Source organism: Prionailurus bengalensis, chromosome X (genome assembly GCF_016509475.1).
Source record: "Prionailurus bengalensis isolate Pbe53 chromosome X, Fcat_Pben_1.1_paternal_pri, whole genome shotgun sequence".
Taxonomy (NCBI): Eukaryota; Metazoa; Chordata; class Mammalia; order Carnivora; family Felidae; genus Prionailurus; species Prionailurus bengalensis.
The window spans coordinates 110,623,109-110,647,748 of record NC_057361.1 but is presented as its reverse complement, the minus strand read 5'-3'; the positions used below and the strand labels follow the sequence as shown (position 1 = coordinate 110,647,748).

General features: G+C 41.2%; 1 protein-coding gene across 1 annotated transcript in view; it reads left to right on the top strand.

Moving 5' to 3' along the window:
- The window catches only part of USP26 (ubiquitin specific peptidase 26), a 53,544-nt gene extending 44,244 nt beyond the window's left edge, over positions 1 to 9,300 (top strand). Inside the window, exon 4 of the mRNA XM_043570314.1 lies at positions 4,151 to 9,300. Coding sequence (XP_043426249.1) covers positions 4,414 to 7,173 — 2,760 coding nt within the window. The 5' untranslated portion in view covers positions 4,151 to 4,413 and the 3' untranslated portion in view covers positions 7,174 to 9,300. The remainder of the gene's footprint in view (positions 1 to 4,150) is intronic.
- The last annotated feature ends 15,340 nt before the right edge of the window (positions 9,301 to 24,640 follow it).

The window sequence follows — 24,640 nt, the reverse complement described above, 5'->3', positions numbered from 1 at the left end:
CCTCCAAATCTGACCAGAACAGTGCAGCTTTATGAGTTTTCTATCTGTGCTTTGAGATCAGCTAGTCTGGTGTGTTGTGCTAGTAGGTGACCAAACAAGTTGAATGGACTGAGTTTGTGGATAAAACAAGAGAATAACACTTCGGCTTCATAACTTTTGAATGCTATTGGAGTATCAATACTGCTGAAGCCTAGTTTAGTCCACATAGAATAGTCACATAGTGCTCTTCAGTAGAGTCTTAGAAAATGGATACATTTTAGTGAAAATCTTCTAAAAATAAGCAATCAAAGAAGCCCTAAAAGCCTTTGACTGACAAGGCAGAATCAAGAAAAGGACTGAAACTTAAGATGCGCTAGCCAGGAAAATGAATGGTGGTTAGACTCTTTAGCTGCATGTCAGCAAGATGGCTCCTAATCTTTACTTTCCATGCTCAGGGGGCTCAACGAAGTCTCCTTTAGTCTCCTGGAATGAAACATAAGCACGTTGAACTAGGAAGAAGGAATGATGCAGGGACACATCAGTTTGGAAATACATGTCTCTTAACTGTGCTCTTGAGTTAGAAGGTTGAAATGCCATCAGGGTTTTATATTATTTCAGCTACCCTTAGAACAGACAACAGTTTTTGATAAATACAGATCAGCTGGGATTGCAAAACTTTTGAATGCAGCCTGGAAGTCGTTCTGGGATTGTAGGTTCTCTCAAGTGGTTGAACTAGGAACAATGAAAACTTTGTCTTTCTTTTTCTTTTTTTCTTTCTTTCTTTCTTTCTTTCTTTCTTTCTTTCTTTCTTTCTTTGGAGAGGAGATAGTTTAAACTCTTACTTAGCATCTACACTAGGATAGTGAACTATAAATAATCCAGACAACTTGAGTCTGCTGCTGTGCTTGAATGTTTTTATGGTCCCATTTCCACTGTGATAAATACGATCATTCTCTCACTTGGATGCGTATGCACTTTTGTGTATGGATAGGTGCGATTTCCACTGAACAGAGGTTGATAGATAAAGAATTGATAAAACAAGACTCTCACTAACTTATGCTCCACCAATTTTGAGTTTTTGATAATTTGGATAAGGACCAAGCAAAAGTTTCCTTTAGTATTATCCATAACGACAGTGTTTACTGAGCAAGTAAATAACATCGATAAGATTCAGGAAGAGTATTTAACTATGTAGGAGAAAACATAGCTTCCCATTAATTTTGGACACATGCTTTCTGATGCAAATATCTGTAGTGCTAAGTGCTAACCTAACCTATTCATTAATTTGGATTGGTCTCCTATAGAGTTATTCAGAAATTTTTAATTTTGAGTGATTAAGTACATCTGATCCTTCCTCACTGGTTTCGAGTTACAGGGACCTAGCTCAAATTATGTGGACCCCGTGGTCAAAGCTAGCTATAGGAACCTCTCTAGCCTACATACAATGGGCAGGAAATTTTTAGACTTAACTTTTGTCAGTGAGCCCAATACTGTAGAGTGTTGATTGTGGTGTTAGTCGAATGCTAGTTACTAATAGAACTTCTTTGGAGTCACTAGTGTGTATTGTGGAGGGCTAAGCATGGAAGAAGCAGGTGGGGGTGGGAGGAAAAGCACACTGATCTCTGATACCTCATAACCTAAGGTCTCGACTTGGCCTAAAGGAAAATATTTGTCAGGAGAATCACTAAACCTTGTATTTTTTTTTAGCATATTTTATGCTGTGGTCAATACCAGTGGGCATATACTGATTAGGAGGATCCATTCAGTTTTAGAGAGCAGTGTTAATTACCAACAGATGATGTCTTGGTTGTTAGCAGCACATATCTGAAGTCCATTTTAATGCCATCTTAGAACATTTAGGGTTTGGGGGAATGGTTTCTTCACTTAGTACTCAAGAATTTGTCCTTGCCTTGAACACAAGCTCATAAGCTTAGTGAATGTTTACATAGGATGTTCGAGACATTTTTGGAAAGCTGGGACATTTGGCTGTATTTTTTGACCATTTGTAGTTGATACAGGATGACCAGCAGAATTATCCATAGTGAGGCTTTTTTAATTGACATTTTCCTGTCTTATTTTAGAGCACTTGGTGATAGGTTAAGTTTTCAGTTCTACTGTAACTTCTTCCATGGAGGTTGTGGAGATCTTTGTGCACCATCCTGGTGTTGTTCCTCACAACCCAATGGGAATGTCTCTTTCCTTACATCAGTGATTTGCTGTCCGACTGTCGCCTTTTACTTACCTTCTGCTAGGGTGATGTTAGGGACCCTACAGAGTACTGAGCAGAATCTCCAGGGATATTTGGCTTGTTGCAAAGCAGACAGTATGTGCTTAGAAGTGTTAATATGAAAAGAATTGGGGTTATAGATTTATAACTTTGTGAAACTAATTAAAAGGAGCTAAGATGCTTTCATCAGTGATGTGTTTGCAAAACCTCAGAATTTGTTTGGGGAGTTCTTGGACTGAAGTTCAAAATGGATGGCTGTGAAGTTCTCAAGCCAAAAATGACCTGAGTCAGGTAAACTTGGTACACCTAATTTGTTGAAATACCTATCTCATTTGTGGTTTAGTAGGCAAGGCACCTGGGGAGTAGAGAAATGGGATTATTTCAAAAATTAAACCAATTTAGCTTGTGTGAAATGCATGGCAGGCATTTCATGTCAGTTGCAAGAGGTGATTAATTGGAGGAGAGTGTGGAAGCAATTCTAGCCAATCAGAAGGACAGTGTTAGACTGTGATTATAAAAATGGTTACTTTACAGTCTTAATTTCCATGTAGTCTGGAACACAAACAGATCTCACAATCACTTGTCCAGGTCCAGGTCCTATATTTAACCCTGGATGAAAATGCCTTGTATCTGTCCATGGATGGCTAGATAAGTCCTAAAGGTGTCCAGATAGTATTTTGTGGAAAAGAGCATATAAGACCGAAAGCCTACTAGAAGTTGTTGCATGTGATTTTTCCATTGCCTGTATTGGCGACCCAGTTATACTGCAAGGTCTCATGACAGTTCTCCTCAGCGCAGCTGACCTAGAGAATCTACTCGTGATTCCACTTTAGACAGGGAATATGAACATAATTGCAGGTATGAGGAAAACAGGACTAATGACCCAGAAGATGGTGTTGTTTAGTGCATAATTCACCCATGTTGAGCATTACCACTTTTTCTCTAGGCCGTATGATGACGCATTAAGAAATAGAAGTAAAAAATGTTAATTGGGACTTAGTAAGAAATTTATGTGTGTTAATAACAGACCCTTAATGCTGACTTAGTTTTACCCTTGGTATAATGGCCAAAAGGGCACCAGACTATTGGTTTCTTAACTTTTTTAGCCTGGGGCATTCTTCACTCTGTATGGATTATACCAACCTTGAAACTTTAGGCATACCTCCAAAATAACAGTGAAACCAACACTGGAGCCAATGGGAAACTTTCCATTCATCATATCCTGTTTCTTGTAAATTGTTTATACTACCTGCATTTGTTTGTTCAATAGTAAAGCATAGTAAACACAGTCTTGAACTTGGTCTCAGTCCTTGTTTTAACCACCTTTCAAAATTGTAATGAGTTTTTTATGTTCTTGTTCAGCATGGCTTTGAATTTTCAATTACCCCACACTTACCAGAAGAATCAGGATTGCTTAGAGTATACCAGGTCATCTTGGCTTGTTGGGGCTGGAGATATTTGCTTTAAGCAGTGATAGGTTAGACCCTCCCACATGGGATATAATGTGTGGACTTCACATTATGCCATGTGAAAGAAAGGAGCATAACTGGATTTGGAAAGAGGTAGATTGACTTACATTTAGTGGCCTGTGTATGAAGTCCTCTAGATTTCTGGACATTAAGAGCTATTCATCTATTATTGGTTTGAGGGCCGCCTAGTGCCTCCACTCTCTTACTCACTTATTATGGATGCCCTGTGGGGTCATTCTATGACAGGAGGATTAGCACATTATATGCATACACTTGAGACACTGTTCATTATGCTCTTCAGCTATTTACTGAAAGTCTTCCAAGTGTTTAATGATTTCAGTTTAAGTGGGGAAATTAATCAGAATGGAATCTAGTATTGTAGGGTAAAGATTTAGTGTATGGGAGTAGAATTTGAGTTCTATCCAAGCATTTTCTCGGATAGCTTAAATGATTTTTCTTGATTTTTTTTTTCCAGTAACTGCCTTGCCGTGGAAATCAAGATTCTTCCCTCATGGTAACCATGGACAGCTCTTAAAGGGTATTGGTTTTATTACTAAATAGCTGGACATCCAGAACCTGAAGAGGCTCTAGTATAAAACCAACACTAGAAATAAGGCCATCCTTATAGAGAACTAAAGAATCATTGCTTTGGTGTTGTCTTCAGAAGTGAGCTTGCAAAACAAATTGGAACTTCAAGATTGTCAATAATTAAAGATACCTGTACTTTATTTGTAAAGTATGGCTACTCTAATAGCACACGGTTTTGTCCATACATGGAGCAGGAATATGGGGATGTCTAAGCCCAAAGAAGCATACATTGGAAAAGTGGAAAGAAAGAAGAATATTAGACTGCTGGTCTATTTCAGCACTGGAGAATCAACAACTTTTCAACTAACTAATAATATTAAAAATGTGGTGCTTAGATCCTATGGAGGAAAACAAAATCACCTGCATTTAACTTTCCAAAATAATAGCTTCTTGTTTATTGAAGGATTATCTTCTGCAGATGCTGAAGAGTTGAAGATGTTCTTGGATGGATTCCCTCAAAATAATCAACCATCCATGAAACCTGTTAAGGATGGAGGGATCTTTGCCCGCACAACAACACAGAAGGAAATCAACAAAAGTTCATCTCACGAAATATGTAGTAAGTCAAGTAGTGGATCTTTAGAGGCAGGAGAAGGACATGGAACAGCCGGCCTTCAGCAGAAGCCTTTGTGTGCATCAAGGTCATCAACACTTACTTGCAATGATTTACCAGAAAATGGACAGGAGAAGAGAAAAAGAATGTTATCATCTGGTTCAGGGATGGGTGGGAAATTCCTGCAAAAGAATAGCTCTGTAAGAGATAAGAAATCCGAGACAAATCTCTTGAGGTATGTAAGCCACAATAGGAAGAAAAAATTGAGGTTAAAAAATAAGAAGAAATTAGCATTTGAACACTTATTCAAGACCGATTCTACTGAAAACCCTTACCTTCAGGGTGTTAGTGTTCTTCAGGTGCTTTGTGAGAAAATATATTTGGCATTTCTGTTGGAAGCAAAGTATAGTGCAGATAAGCCAGAGTGGGACAGACTCAAGATGACCCTTGACTTGTACCCAGAGAAACTATTGCAAGGCCTCCCCAATTTGGGAAACACCTGTTACATGAACGCAGTTTTACAGTCCTTATTTTCGATTCCGTCTTTTGCTGATGATTTATTCAGTAAGGATTCCCCATGGGGTAAAATTCCCCTTGATGCTCTTAGCATATGTTTAGCACAGCTGTTTGTTTTGAAAGATATTTATAACATAAAAATCAAGGAGAGGTTACTTGTGAGCCTTAAAAAAACCATATCATCAGTTGCAGAGATTTTCTCTGACAACGTACAAAACGATGCTCATGAGTTTTTAGGTCACTGTTTAGATCAGATGAAAGAGAGCATGGGGAAATTAAACACCATATGGAAGGCTAAAATTGAATCTGAAGAGGAGAATCCAGCTCAACAGATCTTTCCTGGAAGTGCTGCCACTGAAGTGCTCGTTTGTCCCGTCATCAATAATTTTGAGTTTGAGTTGCTGCGCTCTATTACTTGTCAAGCCTGTGGTCATGTTGTTCTCAAGACCGAAGTGAATAATTATCTCTCCATCAACCTTCCACAAGGAACGAAATCACTTCCTTTGTCTATTCAGTCTGCTTTTGATCTCTTCTTTGGAGCGGAAGAGCTTGAATATAAATGTGGGAAATGTAAGCATAAGAGTTCTGTTGCAGTGCACAAATTTAGTAGGCTACCCAGGGTTCTTATTGTTCATCTGAAACGTTATACCTTTGACGAGTTTTGGTCGCTAAGGAAGGATGACCAGGAAGTCGTTATTTCCACACATTTAGATATATCATCTCATTGCAATGAAACTACCAAGCCACCTCCTCCTGTGAGCAAGAATGTGCTTACTAGGGATTTCCAAATCCTAAAAGTCTTTCACAGCATAAAATTTGGAAACTTCTTTCTATCAACACCTTCAACAAAGCCAACCTTGGCATCCAATGATTCTCTGATTCCACACATTGGACCAGACAAAGAGTCTGAACCACAAAAATGCCAGATTCTTTGTGAAGGATCAAATGGAGAACAGAAAGAAGACCTGGGAAAATGTCCTAAACTGAATATAACTGAGTCTGAATTAGTAAACTTAGGAAATGGAGCAGTCATTGAAAAAGAGCTATTAGCTGCTGGCTTAATGATGGATCTTGAAGCAACGTCCCTTTCTCAGATCCAGAAAGATGAAGGTAAACTCACCAGTGGTCCAGACAGGTGTCTTGCCAAAGTTTATCTTCAAGAAATGTTTGAAAATCTAAAACAAAAGAAATATGAGACAACTAATACGCTTGTAGATTTCAAGAGTGGCACTGAGACTATTGAAGATACTTACAAACGTGAAAAAAACGGAATTCCAAAAGAATCCCAAAAACCGACTAAACAGACCCAGCAGGATGAATGGATGAAAATCTATGAACAAGCCCTGCGGCAGGCACTGCTTGGAGCCCTCTTGAAGACACGTACCCGCTGGTATGCAAAGAACCTCAGAAAACCTGCAAAATTACGTCTCCAGGAGGCCAAAGCAAATTCCCTAGGGGCAACGGGTTCCAATAAAAACCCTGGAAACAAAGAATGTTTAAATAAGGAGAAGTCAGAAACTGAAGCCACAAAACCAAAAAGAAGTGGTAAGATGAGTGATCTCGATTCCTATCGGCTCATTGGTGTTGTCAGCCATCTTGGGAAGACCCCAAATTCAGGCCATTATATCAGCGATGCCTATGACTTTGAGAGGCAAGCGTGGTTCACTTACAATGATCTACAGGTATTGAGTATCGAAGAAGATCTCATGCAGGAGGCTAGGCTTTGCACCGGGTACATCTTCTTTTACATGCACAATGATGTTTTTGAAGAGCTGTTGAAAAGGGAAGAGAACTTCCAGTCTCGTAACACAAAGGCAGGGAAGACCACTCAGGAGAAGTAAGCGGAACAGGCTCCTGGTTGCACACATCTGCTTGACTACCTCATTGGTTACCACTTCCTCTATGAAAGGAAAACTCCACTCTAGCCAAAGATGAAGAGGCAGATGGCATCCAGGGTCAGAATTTAAGCAGAAACACTTGGGGAAAATCTCTATTCTAACCCTAATACAGATAGGTCAATCCCACAGTTCAGCTGATAAGTATTCCTTTCTATTAGACTAGAATTGTGTTCTCCATATTCTGGTGCAGTGGATTTTAAGTGCAGTCTTTAAATCAGCAGCATCAGGATCGTGGAGAAACTTCTGAGAAATGCAAATTCTTGGGTCCCACCACATAAATGCTAATTCAGCAACTCTGATGGGGGGTGTCAGGGTTGTTTGGGGGTAGGGAACAGCAATTTGATGGAGATTCCATCAGATGCTTGAGAAATTTAGAGAACTACAGTAGTGTGTTAGGTATCTTGGTGGATTTTGCTGTTGTATATTTAGTTACATTTCTAAAGGAGTTTGATTACAGTTTTTGTTTCTTATATTCACATATGCCTTTCCTTCAGAAACTTATTAAAAACAAAAAACACACAGAGAAATCACTCTTCTGCCGATCATACTTAGTGATTTGACTTAAAAAAAAAAGTTTCTGGAGTCCTGACCAAAAACAAAACAAAACAAAAACACACACACACACACAAAAACACAAAACAAAAACAAAACAAAACAAAAAAAAACAATTGCTGAGGTTTTGGCAATAAAAAAAAAATAGTTGCTATGGTCCTGTCAATAAATAGTAAACGAATCTGGTAATTTATGAATCATCTTGGGCATATGCAAATGAGACTATAACACCAGGTCAAGTCTCCAAATTGTTTGCTAGACTCCTTTTGCTCAGTATCAAAAGGGTTATATACTCTCAAGCTTAAGGATGGAGAATTTATTTGCCCTCAAGAAATTGACCCACTTTTCCTATTTGCTAGCCAGCTGTTCTTGGTGTCATTTTAGTCTTCTCCAAGAGGCACTTGATTTGCCTCAAAGGAACATTGATTTGCCAGACCTTTATCTGAAGCCTTGAACAGTCCTCTGCATTCAATATTATAAGACTAATTCCAGATTTCTTTTATTCTTCCATATCTTATAGCAGTGGTGACCTTATTCCTTCAAGGAATAAACACACAATGCACACTTTAGAGTGGACCTATAGGATTTGAAAGTGTTACTTGTCACCGATTTTGTATAATGTTATAAAACTTAAACCTATTTGAGGTGCCTTTGAGGCAGGTACAGTAACACCTTGTACCTTTGTTAGGAACAAATTACTTACACTAAAAGGCTTTCTCACATCACATGAAGGGACTGAATTTTTGGTTCCACCTTTCCCAACATGGGTGTCCCTCCTTGTTTCTAGGGGGTGGGCTCAGTATGGCTATATTAATCCAACAGCTTGTTGGTACTTTAAATCCCAGAGGCCTTTAAAGAGGTGAGTTGGAGTGTAGTGGTGTGGGGAAGTTAGAAAATGCCCTTTAAGGGGAAAACCAGATTCGAAAGTTAGGGAATTCTATTGCTCACAGCACAGTGCATCTAGGAGGAGGTCTGAATGAGACTTGGAGATTGCAAGGTAGATGGAGGCAGTTTGTTTATTCAAGTTGTGTAGTACTTCAGCAGCTGTGGTGGTTGAAGGATGAGGCTGGAGTTACCTTTAGAGGAGGGGAGGGACAGTTCGGTCTCACAATTCCAGGCTTTTGACCTCTCTAGAATATTTAAGTGTGAGCTCAGTTACATAGGCACCAAAGCAAGAGTTTTGGTAGGAGTGAGAGAAAAATTATTTTGTTTTGAAAGGAGAATGAAGATGCCAGTAGCTTTGAGATTTATAAATGTCTGGTGTGGAGTATAGTATATTATAATCCTGAATATGCTGCTCTTCAGCATGGAGCACTTCCAAAATGCAGGCTAAACTAAAAGGTGAAGAAGATGGTTGGGATCTCCAGGATGGGGAGGGTCTATCCTCCTAGACAGATGGCTTGGGTGGAACCCTTCATTGCCCTGTGAGAAAAAATTTGAGGTGCACAGTGAGCAGCTGCATACCATCTGTGTGTTACACTGTTACTTAAATAAAAGATTAAAATAATTCTTAGGTGACTCAGTGGCTGTTGTTTATTAATGGATTTTAATTAATTCTCTAATTTACACATCAGATTTCTCAGTAATCAATGGATATAAAAACTTTCTTTGACAGTGTATTAGTTTTCTATTGCTCCTGGAACAAATTACCACAAACCTAATGGCGTACAACAACACGACCTTATTATCTTACGGTTCTGGAGGTCAGGAGCCCAAGATGGGTATCACTGGGCTCAAATAAAGATGCTGACAGGGCTACAGTCCTTCTGGATGCTCTGAAGGGACAGTCTGTTTCCTCGTCTTTCCCAGCTGCTGGGGGCTTCCCCACATTCTTTGACTCATGGCTTCAGCCAGTGATGTGCCAGCGATGTGAGGCTGAATCCCCATACTGCCATCTCTGACTCTTCCCTCCACTGCCTTCCTCTTCCACTTTTAAGAGTTATGGTGAGACTAGGCACGACCAGATAATCGAGGACAATCCCCTACCTTAAGGTCAGCTGATTAGCAACCTTAATTTCCACTTGTTTTGTAATAATAGATTGACCGGTTCCAGGAATTAGGATATGAACATCTTTGTGGGACCTTTACTCTTCCTACTAATAGTAAAGTTAGCGGAAAACTATTTTGTCACAGCTACAAAAGAAGCAGACTGATTTAGGACTCAAACACTTGGGAAATGGTTTTGGTCACTCCACCAGGTAAAGAACCCAAAGCACCTAAGGTTTTGGCTGAGGCCGAGGGAAACTTGGTAACTGAGGAACTAACACCTTGAGACCAATTACATAAACAACGGCTACAGTGGCTTTGCACATTTTCTTTATTATGTGTATGTGTCTATTTGTCTATACTCACCATTCCCTTTTTCTTTATCCTGCTTCATCTATTTTATGCCCAAGTTACTGGAGATAAACTTTACAGTTTAGTTTTTAGGTAATAGAATATTTGATGGGTGCCTGGCTTTGAGGAATAATTAATGAAGCCCATGATGGGTACCAATGACTTGGGGGCTCTGAGTCGTCTAATTTGGGAGAACAGTGAAAACATATAGGAGGACTGGTATCTCTGGAAGGTGGAAATACCAGTGTTTTGCTGTTATAAGAGGTCAAACGTATGTAAAGGGGTGCATATGGAAGCTGGGTAAACCAAAGGGATGGGCTGTGCCACTTATCAACATCCTGCCTCTTAGCCCCAAATTTATCCTTCAGCACATGCTCTGCAGTAATGGACAGAATGCCTTTAAGGCATCTTATACTGAAAAAATGTTGAGCTTTTTAGTAGAGGGCGTGAGAGGTACATTGCAAGGGGAAGGGGCTCCCTTGCTGTTGCCAGTTGTTGAGGTGGGTTAGCAATGTGAGCTGTGATTTTGGGTATATCTGATGGTGCGCTAAACCAGCTACAGAACCAGAATGTGTGGTCCCCTCATGACCTCAAAGCTCCAAACTGATCTGGTGATGACTTTCCCGATGCCATCTCAACCTGGACACCATGAATTCTAGTGCTCTGGCCTGCACCCATGCCCTGATTCCCTTTGATCTTATGCCCTTCCCAGGTTTGTCCTCCATGGCCCTTCTAACGTCCAGCCCTCTTGCCAGGAATCCACAAACCCCAGGTGTCCTGCCACACCAGCACCCTTAGTCCTTCTGCATGACTGCACACCTGGCTGTTGGCTGTAGCCCTACTGGTGCCGGAAGGGTTACCACTGGGGACCCCACTCACTCTGCGTGCTCTTGCGTCCAGGAAGTGCCTGAGGCTTGTCTGTGTCCTGACTATTCCACTGTACTCCAGATGATTGCTTTCTGCTTGCCCAGTGACTGTGGACCATGTCTGGCTCAGGCTAACCAGCAAACTTATCTGCCATGCAGTGGGCCGCAATTGCATCAACGAGATCTGAACCCTAGCCCTGGAGATCAGGTCTCTTTCCAAAATCTGCCCTTTCTTGGATACTGTCCCTCAGCCCTAGGATACAATAGCGGTTTTTCTTATATCCTACAGTTAACTCTTATCATAGGTTAATAATTATTTATATTAAACTCTTTAAATAACTAGTTTCTATATTTTGATTAGATGCAGATTCATACAGAGGCTGAGTGGTCAGATACTCTAGCTCTACCATTTCAATAAAATCCAAAGACTTTAACGTGAGATTCTCTGTTTTGATTTTATTTAGTGTTGCTTTTTGGTGCAAAGAAGGCTGAATAGAGAACCATAATACTCTGGTTGCTGGTGCAACTTCTGGGAAGAGGAGGCTAATATATCAAGAAAGCACCTCTTCTTTTAATGCTCCATCCGCTGTGTGCATAACAATAACAACTGATAGATGGTTTTATGGGGGGATTTCAATTCAGACAGATTCACGTGTGTCAATGACAAGGGACCTTGGGTGAGAAGAGCACTCTCTAGTGTCTACATTCACCCTTTATCAACCTGGTTATATTTCTGCCCTCTACATTGACCCCACTTAGTAAAAATATTTCACAAGAGAATTCTTAGCAAAGTAGGTTTCTGTAGCCTAGCAGAGTGGATTATTTCCCCCACTGAAAGTTTCTGTGTCTGGCAAGCAACAGTGAGACAGTGACCTCCAGGCAACCCTGGTCGCCACTTTGATTCAGTGGCAACGCAAAAGTGGTACAAGGAGACTCACACCTGGTGCCAGGTGCTGGGTGTCACAATGCTGGGCTGCAACAGCACCAGGTCTGTGCAGGACAAGGCCTTCCCTGTCTGCAAGGTGGAGTTCTAGCCCCAGCCCTGACCTGATGCTGACCCCCTCATCCCAGAATCTGCCACTGTCCTGAGATTCACCTGCATCAAGAGTTAACCAGGTACTCTGCTCAAAACAAAAAATCTGGGGGCACCTGGGTGGTTCAGTCAGTTGAGCATCTGACTTTGGCTCAGGTCATGATCTCACGTTTTGTGGGTTTGAGCCTCGCATCAGGCTTGCTGCTGTCAGTGCAGAACCTGCTTCGGATCTTCTGTCTCCCTCTCTCCCTGCTCCTCTTCTGCTCACACTCTCTCTCTCAAAAAATAAATACAATTTTTAAAAAATCTGAAAGTTTCATACTTCTGTTTTAAACTTAATGTATTACTAATTCTGAATCTGTATGGAAGGCTGGCCACTTGGAAGCTCAGGCAGGCGTCAGTGTTGCAGTCTGGAGTCTGAAATCCATAGGGCATGCTGGCAGACTGGAAACTGCTGTAATCTTGAGGCACAATTTCTTCTTTGGCAAACAGATTTGCTCTTAAAGCCTTCAACTGATTGGATGGGGTCCACCTGCATTATCAAGGGTAAGTTCCTTTACTTAAATTGATCATAAATGCTAGCCATGTCTCCAAAATACCTTCACAGCACCACCTAGTTTGCTGTTTGATTAAATAACGGGACTACGGCCCACAACTCACACAAGTTGATACATAAAACCAAAAGTTACACGTGTTATGTGAGTCCACATACTTGGTGTACCTGAGGAAAAGCATGAACAAAAAAGTCAGTTTTGTTAAAGTATACTGTATTTTGTGTTATAATCCTAAATCATTATAATATAAAAGATCATTAGAAATAAAAATTCAATTGGACAGGCTTAAGAACAAAAAACCACAAGGGGCGCCTGGCTGGCTCAGTCAGTGGAGCCTTCGATTCTTGATCTCGGTGGTTGTAAGTTCTGGCCTCAAGTTGAGCATAGAGTTTACTTAAAATAAAAAACCAAAAACCCACTGCCTAAGGAAATTGTTCCTTAAGCCACTTAATAAAACTCTAACTCAGCTGTCTCTTCAGTTTCATCATTGCAAAAAGTATCATTGTTTTAACCGCTTTTGCAGCATAAAACTTGCTGCATAAAATTAAGCAAATTTCCAAGAATAGAGCATTTGCATCTGACAGACACTCCTAATTTCCCCATCTCTAATTCTGCTTCTGTGAGTCACCAACCCCTGGGGTCTCTGGAAGGTGCCTCTGCAGTTCTGTCTGCAATGTTAGCACCTGTAACATTCACAACCAGGGTTCTCAATGGAAATGCATACAGCTTTGCCTTTCCCACACATCACAAAGTTTCCTACCCCAGAAATGCAAAGTAGGTAGGTAGGTAGGTAGGTAGGTAGGTAGATGGATAGATAAAGGCAAGTGGCCACTGCTTTTGTGCTATGACTTAAGAAACATAAGGAATGCCAAAAATAAGCCTGTAAGCCAGAATTCAGCAAACTATGGTTTATGGGCTATGGCTTGTGATCTTTTTTTTTTTTTTGTAAATATTATTGGAATACTAACCTATACATTTACATATGAAAGATTCATTTACATATTCTATAACTATAGTTGCCTGGTGTAGTAGCTGTGAAAAGTCCTGGAAAGCCTAAAATATTTACTGTCTTACCTTTTAACGAGAAAGCTTACTCTTCTGTAGGTTATCGTTCTGCTAGTGCTTGAAATTCCCCATTAGGAAGACATCATTCGGGGACATTCTTATGGGTAAAGGAAAAAAGCCCTGCATAGAGAAAATACTCCAAGGTTCATAGGGTCAGATGCTTTTCTCTACCAATTTTTAGCCAAGGGCAGAAATGAACACAGTGACAGGAGGAGGGAGAGTGGAAGTCGGGGCATTGAGAGGTGTTGTAGGGCAGGAGATAGGAGTAAAGGAGGGTGTGGTTATGAACACAATTTACCCACAGAGGCTATACCTGTGGAGAATAGGGAGCATGTTGGTGGCAGACGTGTATAGATACCATGCCCTGTGATACCTGAGAAAGCCACGCCCAAACATGGAAGAATGGCATGAAGAACTCTTTACTGAGACTTTGGATAAATACCAAAAGATAGAGAAAATGTTCCGGCTGAAGTGAATTCAACTAACTTCAGCAAGCATTAATCAAGTGCATCTATAGTAGAAGACAAAAGGTGGATGGGGGCTTCCAACCTTGAAATAATAGCATCAACTCTAGCTCCACCCTCTTCCTCAACCACTATATATCCAATCAATCATCTGTCTCTTCATTCATTCCCAGTGCTACCAGCCTAGACTAGACTGTAATCAATCAACTCAGTCAACTAATAATCCTTTGAGTCTATGATGTATATAAGGAAATATAACTGATGAAACCATACAGTGCCAAAGGGAGCAACTAGACATGGAAAGGGATAAAATTTCAGAGAAGAGGAATTGCTGTGGTCTGGGTTGATTAGAGAAAGTGTAAAGAACAGACATGGCAACAGAGGTGAGCCTGGAAAGTTGCAAAGAATTCAGACGTGTGGAAAAGGGGACATTTCAAGTGAGGGGATGGGTCTAGCGATGGCATAACATTTGGAATGCTTTATTCTTCTATTACAACACACAGTGGCACTAAAGCAGAATCTAAAACTCCATCCCCTAAAGATGAAGTAGGCCATCAAGAGCAATGACTAAACCCTTACCCAAGCTATGTGATCACTAATGAGCTGGCTGAGCATCGTAGATTTCTCACTTGCATTTAATTAATGTGAAAGGATATACTGATTACTGGTCTCTTGTATCCAGGGAGACTGTTACTTATGCTAAAGAGAACTTAATCATGAATGTCTGGAAGGGGAGCAAGTGACAGCCCACACACACACCTTGCAAAATGGCATCCTAGTGAAACAAATCCAACATGAAGACATAAAGGTGGCATCCAGGTCCATGTTGAGAACACGGTAAGAGATTTTATAGTTCACTCATACCTTTGCGAAATTCTTCAAAAATTAATATAATGTTTTTCATCTCTGGTTTGTTTGTGAATCTGTACCAACTTATCCTCAAACCACAAAATATTCTGCAGGATAAATATGTAAACTAAGTCTTGGGAAATCTTTCCTTTGCTATATATCTTTTAGAAACTAATTCAAACTAAAAAGCCATTGTTGAATATACATGTAACTCTGTACTTTCCTACCCAGCTAGGACATACTTCCTTCCCTGCCCTGGCATCATCATCTTTATGGCAGGTAACTGATGTGAAGAAAATGAGCACAGATCCACTCTTTCCCCACTGGGAATTCTCTCTTTGTATTACCACATTCCTTACCACATGTCCAATGACCTCTACAGATTGTATCATGGTCTCATTATGTATGTCAACAGGTTCTCGGATGAGGACATGTGCATCGAGGTCATGTGAAATTTTGAAACAACACATTGTGCTCATCTACACTGATTACTCTTTCACAGCAATGCTGAATTCCGCTCACGGTCTATCCCCACAAGAGCCAACACCATGGACCCGAGAAGCTGGTCATTGAATAAATGATACCGTTCCAGCTGAACAACATTTAGCAGGAGAATGATTAGCAATTGGGCAGTATTGTCCAGGATAGAGGTGACTACAGACATAACAAAACATGCAGGAACAACCCCCTACTGTCACATATGCACCCATCATCCAACCATCAAGATAAACACCTTCTCGCATTCCAAAAATGACAATATTGTGTCCCCACCAAAAGACTTATCTTTTTTTTGAATGAGTGAAACTCATCCCAATTCCCAACGGGCATGATACCCTGAGTGTAGCCAGCGGAATAAATGCCCCCCTCAAAGATGTCACATGCTAATTCCCAGAACCCGTGAGCATGTTATAGTACATGGCAAGGTTGCTAAATCATCTGACCTTAAAATGGGAGATTATCCCGGATTATCTGAATAGGCCCAATATAATCACAATGATCCTTAAAAGTAGAAAAGGGAGAAAAACTTGGAGAGGTGGTGGGTACCAAGGGTTGGTGGTGGGTGGGGGAAACATTGGTCAAAGTGTGTAAGCTTCCAATTATAAGATGAACAAATTCTGGGGATCTAACATACAGCATGGTGATTACAGCTAATAACGCTGTATTATGTACTGGAAAGTTGCTAAGAGAGGAGATTTAAACTGTTCTCACCACAGAAATGAAATGATAATTATGTGACAGTAGAGGTTAACTAATGCTCCTGTAGTAATCATTTTGTAATATGTACCTGTATCAAATCAACACGTTGCACACCTTAAACTTACACAATGTTATTATGTCAATTATATCTCAGTAAAGCTGGGAGGAAAAGAAAAGAAAGAAATCCCTCCACTCTTCTTTGTTTCAGGAAATGGCTTATCATGAAGAATCTCTCCTCCTGGCACGACCTAGGTAAGACTTGTGCATGACCCCCTTGTTTACCTATGACAAGACCAGACACAGACCTTCCAAGTTCCCATTCATGGTCTCATCGGTTGAACTGAACTGTTTGCTCCCTTTGATCAATCTGAACATCACAGCACCAGCTAACTTTAGACGTGACCAAATTTTAATCCAGCTTCTCCCCATCCCCACAGGTCCCTGAACATTGACTCATTCTCAGCCTGAGCAAGCACCAGAATGCAGAGCAGGCCTTCCTTAACAACCCCTCCTGAAAATCACCTGACCACAGAGAAAGGCATTCGATGATTGTTCATACAATTATATGCCACATGCACATCCCATTCTCCCACATCCAGTTCTTTCTAGCCTTATTCATTCTTTCCTGTAGAAGAAAACCCCTTTCCACCCGACCTTTGAGACACTTGCAGATCCTATGGTTGGAAGATTCTCTCTATGGCAACAGTCCCTTCCTCCTATTGCAATAATCCCCTCGAATAAAATATCTCCTTACCTAGGTCCAGAATTTTTTTTTTCTGACACAAAGTCTTCTTTGCCTCCAGTGTGTAGCAGTAAACTGATTTCTCCTTGGTAATGGGGATAAATCACCCCAGTTAGTAGACTAACCCTTCTTGTGTTCAGTGGCACCAGAAGACCAAAATGTCCAGGTGGCACTCTCAACCTCCAGTTCAATGGAGACATGTGTGTGGCCTCAGGTGAAAGCATTCCTCCCTTGGTATCTCCAAATCAGTGGAGCTCAAAATTCCTGGAATGGAAAGCAAGAGTTCAGGAAGTATGTTATTACATGTAATAGTGAAAGAAGCCCCTCCCACTCTTGCCCACTCTCTGGATTCCTGGACCCATGTATTGTGGGCACGGTGGACATGGCACCACACTGTGGTCTGTGATTTAAAGCATAACTGCATTTTGTGAGATTGAATTCCATCCTAGCAAGGGATTTTTTTCTCTCAATTGGCACTGCGATGAAGTCTTCAGTCAGCCCTTCCATTAGGCCAGCTGCTGGTGGGTAATGGAAGATGTTATAAACCCAGTTATTCTCAGGGATATGAGGCCACTGGTGCAATTCTTTTTTATGAGATGAGTTCCCTGATCAGACACAAGGCTGTGTGGATTGCCATGATGCTCTAGATAAGACATTCTGTGGGTCCATGGATGGTGGTGCTGGCAGAAGCATTATCAGCAGGAAAGACAAACACAGACCCAGAATATATACCTATTTCAGAGGGGACACATATTTGCTCCCTCTGTGGTGGAAGAGGTCCAATGTAATCAATCCACCAACAGGTGGCTGGCTGGGCCTGCTGAGGAACCGTGCCATATCCGGGGCTCAGAGTTGATCTCCATCGTCAGCAGGTTACACACTCAGCAGTGGCTGTGGCCAGGTCAGCCTTCAGGAGGGGAAGACGATGTTTTGCCCATGCCCAGCCTCCATGCCTGCCACCACGGCAACTTGGTTCATAAGCTCGGTGAGCAAGCCACCAGGTGGCCGGGGAAAGAAGCTGATTGACATCCACAGACTGCATCATTTTGTCCAGCTGACATCTTCACTTTGGGCACTTATTCAGAGTTGGTTATTCACCTCTTCCCCAAACTTCCTCACAACCACACCGCCCACCCACGGTGCAACTACCAGAAACAGCCAAGAGCCCCTTTTCTCCTGTAATGTCTCTCCAGCGCCCTCTACTGGCGAAGCCCAACATTGTGCTCACTGTAAAGGACAAATGTTTAAATGAATTCTGTCCATTACCTCAGAGCATGCATTGACAGATGAATTTGCAGCTATGAGACAATACATTGATAACTGGCATGGATTCCTCACTTCAGTATCATCAGGCCTCTGCTTCTTTGGATTACAATCCTGTGTGACCATTGAGCTATAGTAAATTTTTGAGCTTCAGTTTTGTGACCATGGGAACACATCTCAAGGGAAATACTCTCCACCCCTGCCTGTATCCACCTGGAACATTAAGAGCTTAATAATTGTATGTTTTGAGCAACATATTTTCCAAATACTTGAAAGTAAATAGGTCTCTTCAGATTCCTGCCTGCAATTCTCAATCTCTCCTTTTTCTACCCACAGAATACTTGCTCCACTTAAAAATTTAAAAAATTTTAATGTTTATTTATTTTTTTAAAGAGACAGAGTGTGAGTGGGGGAGGGGCAGAGAGAACGGGAGACACAGAATCTGAAGCAGGCTCCAGGCTCCGAGCTGTCAGCACAGAGCCCAACACAGGGCTCAAATTCACAAACCGTGAGATCATGACCTGAGCCGAAGTCCGAAGCTTAACTGACTGAGCCACCCAGGTGCCCCTCCACTTAAACATTTTAAAACAACTTATACATTCATTCTACAGTCATGGATGATCCAGAAAGGCAATTTGGATAACTCATCTGCAAACCTAAGGCTTTAAGTTTCTATGGAAGAAAGAAAAACTTCGGGAATTTTTACACTAACCTGCCACTCACATTTGCTTCCAGTCTTTTTGGTGACGAGAAGGTTGACTGATTTGCATTAGGAAAGAATAGCTGGAGGTAATGAAAGTACCTGATATAACAAATACTTTCTATACCTTAGTTTTTATTGCTGCTACCGGTCCACAGGCATGGTGGGAACAAGCAGCTTCCGAGATCTCTCTGGCCATCAGTAGGTCCTCTAGGACGCCATGAATATTCTTGTGCATGACTGGTATCCTTTTATCAGGGTCTACCCAGAGGGCCTAAGGCCCTAGAATTGTTCTCAATTCCCATAAGCCTCTGTATGGTTTTGAGGCAGATCAGTTTCCACTTGGCTTAAACGTGCAAGCCCATTGTTCCACAGCCCCTCTGTATGGAACAGCCTGTTGCATGGGCACCATTACATAACAGGCCATTTTTGATTTGGATAATCCCTCCCATCTTTCACAGCTCACCTTTATGTCTACCTTCACCTTGTGCATTTATTTGCACCCTTCATTTGGAATTATCCCCAAAACTGCCTTTCCTGGTACTGCCTTGTTCTAATTGCCTTTTCCTCTCTTACCTCTCTCTCTCCCTCCTCTTAACCTTCCCTTATAGGATATGGAAACTTTCCTTTTTCTCAGTAGGCTGGTTACCCCTCAAGTGTTGAGATAATAGCCATTGCACAGTGGAGGCGAATTCTTACCTACGAAAGCTCCTGTCCCCTCTCACTGGTGGCATTTGGGGTCTTGTGGTGAAGAGATGGGGTTGGATTCTGAAACCATTCTGGAGTCTGGTAAGTATAAGGCATTTTTCACTTCGTCATACTGGCCACTTAGATATACTCTGATGGCCATAATTATTTTTCCCCATTTGGGATTACATGAATAATTCTCAAGGAGAGCCTGGAGTTTAGCAGAGAGAAATACAAGTAGGAAATGAAAAGTTTGCTAAACAGAGACACTCCTTTAGCAATAATTATGACCATTTTGAAAATGATTATCTTTTCTACAAGATGTTCATTTTCCTCTTTCAGAAGCTTCTAATTTTCTTTTCCCCTGCTGAAGTGCGGGGGATCTGAGCTGTTATTCAGAAACCTGAAAATGACAAAGTCTGAGGAATATGTATAAGAACCTATAATGTTTTTCATATGCCATCCCTGTGGGTTTTGTTCTTCTCTGTGTTAGGGACATGATTTCCATACCAACACACACACACACACACACACACACACACACACACAAGCTACTGTGTTTGTATTAATTACAAACCACCACACTGACCATTCCATTCAGAAGTCGGGGTCCAACCGCCACTAAGAGAAATCTTTTCTGTGTCTGTGACTCTGCCCCCCATTGATTGGGGATTGTCATGAGGAAAGTTATTACAGATTTTGATTGCCATAAGGGGTAAATTCTGAAGCTGCCTTACCTTGAACAGGCTATTTAATGTCTGTGCCTCAGTTTCCCAATCTGTAAAATACACATAAAAATAATTTCTTTATCCCTAGATGATTGTGGAGATTAAACGAGATAACCTATGTGAAAATACCATGTAGACTCTTGTTAAACCAGTGTTTAACACGGACGTGCCTGCATTTTGTTTAGGGTTCTCATAATGTTTACACATGTAAGGGTCAAGTACAATAACCAAATAGCACAAAACATTTCCTTCCCAAGTTGTTGACTTCCAAAGCTCTTATTCCCTGAAGAAAGCTAGTAGTCAAAATTAATGTTTTCCACTTGGCTTTTCCCATTTCCCTCCTCCTCATCCCCTTTCCCTGAGCCACTCAGCCCCTTTTAATACCATTTCTCTGTGGGCTTATAGACAGTTTCTAAGCAATCTCATTGAGCCTGGCTTCCTGGGAGGTCTAGAAAGGACATATTCATTGGTGGGCTGGAGCAGGTTTGTACTGGTAGGAGGTGTTTATGTGCATCTTCCCAACTCCACAGTTAATGACATCCACTGGTAGCTTCATCTTGGCCATGGTGGGTGTGTGTACTCCACAGAAATTGGCAAATACTACAAATCAGGTCTTTTCTCTTTGCCTTTGAGAGCACCGGTTGTTAAACATTTCCAGGCACGCATGTCCCTTTTGGGTTCTCCTCTGCTTGGAGAGACATTGATTCTCTTCCTGAACTAGATAAGAGTATATTTGGCTGCATGTAACGAAAAACCCAACTAAACGATAATGTAAACATATCTGTCTCATGCAGATACTGTTGAGGATTTTTCAGTTTGTCTTCCTTAGCATATTGGTCTGATGGGTTTCTCCTTTCAACCCAGGTGCTGCACATTCAGACAATACATTTTTCACATGGCCACCAATAGCTGCAAGATGTCCTGACAAAGGTGTGTTTAGATTTTCAACATCTGTAGTAGAAAAAAGCAAGAGAAGAGTTGGATGGGTTTGGATTTAGGGGGAGAAATCAGCCCCAGATCTGTTCGTGGTTATCTGATTCCTGGTATTAGCAAGATTCAGAGTCAGTACAAATAATGAGTTAAAGCATGAAATGGGCAGTGCTTGCTTTTACTTTGTTTCTTCTTGACACAGTGGTGGTCTCAAATTGGTTCCATGGAACATGTGTATCTTTATTTCGTCTAATGCCAGCTTCCATTTGATGGTGTTAGTTGCAAAGGATGATTTTGTTTTACGTTTGTGACTGGGGATGGAAGTCTCTGTAGACATCATCACAGAGCGGCTAGAGGCGCCTGCATTACTCACGTCCAGATGCTTTCATAACACTTTATGGGATCTGTGGCCTGTGGTCTCCTGTCAGGAATCAAATGTGTTTAGATCCTGACATCTGCAGTCCCTGCCAGGTGGTGATGAGTCTGATGAGCCATGCTTCCAGAGAAAAGCAAGTGTGAGAAAGCACTTATTGTTCATGATGGTCAGCATTTAATGTAGCTCTACAAGGCAGATTGCAGTTCATAAACTTATCATGGACATTTCAAACACTCATAAGTTGACAAGTAGTACAAAGAAACTTCATGTTCCCATAATCTATATACAATAAATCTCAACCCATGGTCAATCAGGTTTGATTTCTGTCTCTTCCCTCTTCCTAGCACCATGAAATTATTTTAGAGCAAATTCCAGACATTGTAACGTTTCATTTGAGCATATGTGAATATGTAGGGGAGCTTGCTTTTTGAAAAGAAGAAATAGGAACCTTGGTGAATGACTTTCATTGAATATGCAATTTACGGGGAGTAGCTACTTAAGGCAGAGATGCTTTCCTTCTTTGTGGGGGTAGGGTGGGGAGAGGGGCAGAGAGAAGAATGGTGACAGGTTCTTCCTTTAAGATTTTACAGAAGGCTTTGTCCTGCATATCATAGTTATTTGTCATCTCGTCTTGATTATAAATTCCCTAAGGACAAAGAATGCTTATCTTATTCACATTGTATCTTTAGATTTTCAAGAAGGTTTGGTTGTTTTTCAGAAACTCCAGGCTTGTGTCATTTCCTGTTTATTTGGTTTTTCTATCCTGTCAGCCTCATATGCATAGTTTAGTCTCTGTTATCTGTTGTATACCAGTGTTTCAAAATCGTGTTAGTTTCTGGGCTTCAGGATTGCAAAATGAATTGCAAGTATGAGGCCCTTATTTGTAATTCCAACTCTGTTCTGCCTCTTTATTAGACTATCCTAGGCTCGAGTATCTGGTAATGTTGCCTTCTTTATGAAGAAAAAAGAAATCAATACATTGTTAGTGGTGTTTTTCCAGAAGAAATGAATGGATTAAATCAGCTTTTACCTTATTACAAAGTTTAGTTTTGAATGGTAAATGGGGGTCATGAGACCTCAAGAACTGGTGTCTTCTGGAAACATTTAATGACCTGGTTTCACATGAAATGAGACAGTTGTGACCAAAGTGGCTTTGTTCTCTATGACCTAATCCATAACTGGAGGCTCTGCTGATGACGTCTAGCATTTGCCTTCCTTCCAGGCAGCTTGTGATAAAGTAGGCTAACGGTCAAGTAAAATATCTTATTCTATTGAGCGTTAGGATCATACTTCATATTTTGCAAAGTGCTTTTTCATTAGTTATTCCTCACAACCTACCTATGAGATCTCCTGGCTGTCTTATCTCCCATATTGTGGCTGAAATATGACTAACGGATGTTCATAAAGGCTTCACAAAGCTGAAATGAATATAGGTACCTGCTGACATACAAACACTGAGCTTTCAAAATGGTCAGCCTAGCTGGCCCTCGGGGATGGGAGACACAGCACCCCCCTCCCACCCTCCGCCAGGGACTGGGAAATAATTCCATTTCCCTGTGTGTACAGTGCTCTTTGGGACTGCGGCTGTGGGAATTAAGAATGAGGGCAGTGAGGGCAGGAGATTACACTCTAATTGCCACCCAACAGAGGATTTTTATTTCTGCAAACACGTCGTTTACTGGGGGCTTCTGCGCTCAGGCCAGTTCACAGATGCCCATGTACCCTTGATGCTGTTTTGCTTGTACTGCAGTTAGAGTCTATCACGGCTTTTGTGGTTTGGAGTACACCACACTATTTACAAACCTGGAACCGCGGGCTCACTTTTGCAGCATGCATGCTTGGGAGGGTCACTTGCTGTGGTGCAGCATCCTTTCTCTTTGTCTTAAGCTACTTATGCGGATACTTGATCCCATTCTCCTCCAGAAGAATTTCTAGAATAAAAGTCTTTAGATAAAGTTTGCTTTGGTAACACAGTACGAGAGGAGGGGCCTTTGTCTGCCATGGCTGCTAAGGTGATCATGAAAAGGAAATATAATTTTATTTAGAGCCTCTTTGTGCTTGGTATGGAGTGAGGTGCCTTCTCAACAGACCTAGGTTGCCATGGCTCCAGACTGCTGTAGTACATGGTGTATTCCTTCCATCAGCCCAGCCTTTCCTGCTAATTGGTGCTTACAGAGAAGTACAGCCAAAACCAAACATCGAGTTAAGACAAAGACAGGAAGATAGAAATGTATTGACATCGTATATACATTATGCATATGCAAATATGAATTCTCTGGTGATTCAGTCTGAGTTAAATGTAAGTTAGTGCTATTTAGTTTCAGAAAATAAAAGATTTGCTTCCAGAAGAGGTCATATCTAAAAAGAAAAGCTTTTGAATTGATATTGCTTTCTTTTAAAAAATTTTTAAATGTTAATTATTTATTTTTGTGACACAGAGACAGAGCATGAGTGGGGGAGGAGCAGAGAGAGAGGGATACACAGAATCCGAAGCAGGCTCTGAGCTGTCACCACAGAGCCCGTCACAGGGCGCAAACTCATGGACCACAAGATCATGACTTGGACTGAAGTCGGATGCTTAAACCGACTGAGCCACCCAGGCACCCCAAACTGATATTGCTTTCTAATGACACCATGGATTACATGAGCCATATGATTTTTTTTGAGAGGCAGAGTTTTACTGAGAAAGAGCACTAGCTTAGACAGGTTTGTTTTGTTATGTGTCAAATAAGGGTGTTGATCTAGACTGACTCTAGTGTGGGGCACCTGGCTGGCTCAAGTCAGCAGAGCATGTGACTCTTGATCTCAGGGTCATGGGTTCAAGCTTCACATTGGGCATGGAGCCTACTTAAAAGGCAATAGACTGATTCTAGTGTTTCTTCAAAGCATTGAGACTTTTTTCTCTATTCCAAAAGGCAATAGGTATTATTAACAGGCCAGCTAGTGACATACATGGTTTATTTCCAGAAAGCAGGCAGAGGATCTTATCTCAGAAGATGGCACTGGAACCTGTTTTCCCAGTAGCTCATTCCCATTTGTGGACCTATTTTCTGCCCCAGACATTTAT